This window comes from Scylla paramamosain, chromosome 19, assembly GCF_035594125.1.
Source record: "Scylla paramamosain isolate STU-SP2022 chromosome 19, ASM3559412v1, whole genome shotgun sequence".
Classification (NCBI taxonomy): Eukaryota; Metazoa; Arthropoda; class Malacostraca; order Decapoda; family Portunidae; genus Scylla; species Scylla paramamosain.
In genome coordinates this window covers 13291142-13296141 of record NC_087169.1, presented here as the reverse complement: position 1 = coordinate 13296141, position 5000 = coordinate 13291142, and the positions used below count along the sequence as shown (strand labels likewise).

Below are 5000 nucleotides of genomic sequence, written 5' to 3'. Positions count from 1 at the left end.
TTCACGAGGTCACACACGCTCCTTTATGATCCTCCGGCCACGGGGTCATAAAGGGTCACGCCGCGCCCAGGTCACTAGGGAAGACTCACACCTAGGCTCGATTCCCTTCCCTCCTCCCCAACCTTCCCCATCTTAGTCACCTCACCCTCACCTGTTCCTTACCTGACTCCCTGCGCAGGTATACCGTCACCCCATCCTACCAGCTCATCACCCAATCACCTGCTGCGTCAAAGGATGAGTCATGTGACCTCCTGATCCGTGACCTGACCTTGGTTCTAAGTTGGCACGAGTACTGAAGACACGTGGCACTTTTAGGAGGAAGGGAAGGAGGAAAGAAAGGGAGGGAGGGACGAAAAGGGAGGATGGATAGAGGAAGTGAGGGACGGAAGGAAGGGAGTGGAGATGGGAATGGAGATGGAAGGGTGATAAAAAAGGGAAGTGAGACACGAAAGAAGGAAGGGAGCAAAAAAAGGAGAGGGAGTGTAAGGAAGAGACAAAGACGAACAGATGAATGGGTGGAATGGAAAGAACGAGGGAAGGAGAGAAGGAGAGAAGGATCTGTAGTAAAAGAAGGAAGGGCAACCACAGATTTGTTCCGCTAAGTAGAGTTAAGAAGAAAAAAGTAGAGAGAAAAAGCGGAGAGGGAAAGAAACCATGAAGAAATAAGAAGGTATACACAATACGCAAAGAAAAATAAATAAATAAATAAATAAATAAATAACTAAATAAAATAAATAAATAAATAAAATAAAATAAAATAAAATAAATAAATAAAAATAACAACAATATGACAGCACAAACAACGATAAGCAAAGCAAACCATTCAGTCAGTCACGTACACACATACAACACCCTCCCATCAACGTACGAGGCTGTTTTGAATGTAATCTGAACATTAACCACACGCACTACACAGGTGATGCGCGTACGAGAATGACCCTGTTTTGTACGACGGCGGATGGGTGACGTAAACAAAGGCTCAACACGCAGCACGAGGCAACATAACACCATAACATGAGGCACGATAACCACCACACTAATTTCCATGTTTTTGCAAGGGGGAGAGGCGAGGCAAAGCTGGGAAGGGCTGGAATGGCTGTAAGAAGCAATCCAGCAATTTCGGGAGGACGGGCTGTCTCTTGGTGATGACACATGCGCATTACACCCCAAGCTTGCCCCTATTACACCCAATACCTAGCCCCAATACATTGCCGCGAGTCTTACATCTCAATACCACTCACTCACCAAAAACACACGGGGCGGGAAGGCGACACAGCATCGCCCCTGGACAGACACAAACCTACAGGAATAAATTTAGTCCCAACCAAACGCCCCCCCCCCAAAAAAAAAAAAAAAAAAACATATTTACACTATTAACGCATCCCCCAAAAAATATTTACGCTACCCACACATGAACATACCATATAAAACACTAAAAAAAAAAAAGAAAAAAAAAGAAACGAGAGAAAACGAACCAGCAGTGAAATGAGACACACATAACATAACATAACCACTTTACCGTCTTAGCAGCCAATGACTTCACACCCCAAGGAGGGCAGCGGACAGGCGGGCGTGTGTGATTGGTCAAGGCGGCGTGTGGACTGGACCAATCCTGTTTAGCCGTGATTTAGTGGCAGGTAATGGGCGCGCGGGCCGGATTCAGGGGCCAGACGGCGACACCTTCAGGATTAATTGGATTTACGTGGAGTCCGGCCTGTGTCTCCGGATTACCCCGAAGGAACATTTCAAGGCGGATTTATCAGAACGGACGAACGAGATAAGGGGAGGAGAGAGGGGAAGGAAGAGGGATGGAGGAAGAAGGCCAAGCGATGGAGGAGCAGCGGCAGGAGGAGAAGGAAAAGGAGCACTAGTGACAGGACACGACAAAGGAGGAGATATAGGAAGGAAGGAAGGAAGGAGAGAAGGAAGAAGGGAGGGAGGGAGGGAGTTAAATGGAAAATAAAAATAGCGAAATTGGATACAAATGAAATTAAAACAGAAATGAAGAAAAATGAAAGATGTAAGAATAAAAGAAGTGCTAATGATAAAAGGCGCTTTAGAAGGAAGGAGGGAAGGAAGGAAGGAAGAAGTGAAATAAAAAAGAAAAAGAAAATAACATACAGAAAACGTTAAAGAAGAGGAATAAAGGAGCGAATGAATGAATGAAGGAAAGAAAGAACGAGCTATATGAAAAAAATAAATAAATAAACAGAAACTAGAGAAAGAAAATTTGAAAAGTGACATATGAGAATACATAAGAATACAACAGAATATAAAAGAGAGAGAGAGAAGGAGATAAACGAAGGAAACAAGGAACGGGAAAACTACGGGAAAGAAGAAAACAACCAAAGACAAAAAAAAAAAAAAGATAAAATAAAAATAGATATACAAGACGAAACGCGCGATGAGAAAATTAAATAAAAAAATATAACGAATAAAACTAATATGAAAAAACAAAGTCTAAAAATAATAGAGGAAAAATCGTAATTTATTTCAATTCCTAAGCAGAGAGGGATGAAAAATGAAACAGGAAAGTATTTTAGTTCTGTATGTGTGCTCAGGTGGACAGGAGGGAGGAGGAGGAGGAGGAGGAGGAGGAGGAGGAGGAGGAGGAGGAGGAGGAGGAGGAGGAGGAGGAGGAGGAGGAGGAGGAAAGAAGGGAGGAAAAGGGAGATGACCTGAGGATTTGCAACCAGGCGACGAGTCATTAGAGAGAGAGAGAGAGAGAGAGAGAGAGAGAGAGAGAGAGAGAGAGAGAGAGAGAGAGAGAGAGAGAGAGAGAGAGAGAGAGAGAGAGAGAGAGAGAGAGAGAGAGAGAGAGAGAGAGAGAGAGAGAGAGAATAAGCAAACCAAAATAAAATTAAGCAAAGAAAAATAAAACATAATCAAGACCACACACACACACACACACACACACACACACACACACACACACACACACACACACACACACACACACACACACACCTCCATATATTTGACAAATTGCCCCGTTTAAAAGCTCCCAGGGGTGTGCTGTGTGACCTCCCTCCGCCAGGTTCTCCGCCCAGGTCACCAGGTCACACACACACACACATACACACACACACACACACACACACACACACTTAGAAGTTTGACCTGAGATCTGTTGTATCTATTTCCCTCCCTCCTTAGCTCCCTCTCTCCTCCCCGCCCTTTCTCTCCTCCTCCTCCTCCTCCTCCTCCTCCTCTAACCCACTTTCCTTCTCTCTTATGATTGTCGTAAATGGCGCATATGTTCTTGTTTTTCTACTTTTGTATGTGTGTGTGTGTGTGTGTGTGTGTGTGTGTGTGTGTGTGTGTGTGTGTGTGTGTGTGTGTGTGTGTGTGTGTGTGTGTGAACTGAGAAAATGTATTAAAATTTCTTTAGAGGAGGAGGAGGAGGAGGAGGAGGAGGAGGAGGAGGAGGAGGAGGAGGAGGAGGAGGAGGAGGGATGTAAGGGGAGAGGGGGAGAGAAAGGAAAAAAAATGAGGAAGGCGAGAGAGAGAGAGAGAGAGAGAGAGAGAGAGAGAGAGAGAGAGAGAGAGAGAGAGAGAGAGAGAGAGAGAGAGAGAGAGAGAGAGAGAGAGAGAGAGAGAGAGAGGAGAATATTCGGGCAGGAGGAAGGGGAGGCGGGGGATGAGAGAGAGGGAGGGGAGGGGGCAGCAGTGTGGGAGGTCATCTCAGCAAACAAGGTCAGTCAGTGGGTCAGTCAGCTGCTTGCCGGTTAAACGTGGGGCGCGAACGCTTAGCCAGAGGTCAGAAGAGGTCACAACATCTGAGTGACCCGAACACCTTGACCTTGTGTGAACTAAGAAGTGGAAGTGACTCGTGTGCAGTGTGACCTTGATATCATCATTGACCTGTGCCGCTTGAAGGTCATAGCGAAGATGGAGTATGTAGACCCAATTTGTGAGTAATGAGAGGACACCTGTCTAATGTACCTGTGTTATACATAAGTGTTGCTAACCCTTTCCGTGTGATATGCAACAATCCCCAATACTAAAACCAATGGAGTCTTTATAAACATCGACAAGAAAAAAAGGGAATTAAAGGAATAGATTTGCCAATTTCAAGCCAGTATAACGCTTGGAAGTGACTGTACAGCGAGAAGAAATGTCTCAATGGTTAGTAACTAGGGAAAACCTGCCAAATAGTAGGGAAGGTATTAGTTATCAGTGTACACTATATGCCATGGTGCGCCGTCCTGTTATTTACAAGTTACCTACGTGAGGCAAGACCGACATACAGTGAAGATGAAAGGCGTGGGGAGAAAGAAAGACTGACTGGGTTGATTTAAAGTGCCCCAACAGCTGTTGGGAAATCAATGAGAGAGAAATAATGTTATAATACTGCCAAGTGTGTCTGTCTCTTATCAACAGCTGAAAGACGTGCGTAATTAAGCTGAAATGGGCGATGGAAATATTAGTGTGTTGTTGCAGGTCGTGTAGCAGGCCAGCTAACAAGGGAGCTTGCAACACACTGTCAGGAATTCATAGTAGATGCGTAGCAGGTCTTCGTGTGTGTGTGTGTGTGTGTGTGTGTGTGTGTGTGTGTGTGTGTGTGTGTGTGTGTGTGTGTGTGTGTGTGTGTGTGTGTGTGTGTGTGTGTGTGTGTGTGTGTGTGTGTGTGTGTAATAGCAATATTAGTTCCCAAACTAAATACTAAGAAGTGTGTCCTATTGTTTGGCAGACGTGGGGGAGAAGCCGTCACAGTCGTGCTCGATGAGTCTAATAGTAGTAGTAAGCCTCTAACAAGAGTGTGTTGTTGTCATAGTAGTAGCAGTAATCAGCCTCCAGCTAACTGGAGCCTGTGTTGTTCTGCAGACGTGGGGGAGAAGCCGTCACAGTCGTGCTCGGCGGAGTCTGACGATGACAAGAACAAGAAGAAGCGGCAGCGGCGCCAGAGGACTCACTTCACCTCGCAGCAGCTGCAGGAGCTGGAGGCCACCTTCGCCCGGAACAGGTGAGAGAGAGAGAGAGAGAGAGAGAGAGAGAGA

At 45.7% G+C, this 5000-nt stretch overlaps 2 protein-coding genes across 2 annotated transcripts in view; one reads left to right on the top strand and one right to left on the bottom strand.

Moving 5' to 3' along the window:
• LOC135109664 (histidine--tRNA ligase-like) overlaps positions 1-5000 on the bottom strand; it is a 138229-nt gene that overhangs the window by 37527 nt on the left and 95702 nt on the right. The window lies entirely within an intron of this gene.
• LOC135109665 (pituitary homeobox 2-like) overlaps positions 1-5000 on the top strand; it is a 24964-nt gene that overhangs the window by 16161 nt on the left and 3803 nt on the right. Inside the window, exon 2 of the mRNA XM_064021196.1 lies at positions 4828-4966. Coding sequence (XP_063877266.1) covers positions 4828-4966 — 139 coding nt within the window. The remainder of the gene's footprint in view (positions 1-4827; positions 4967-5000) is intronic.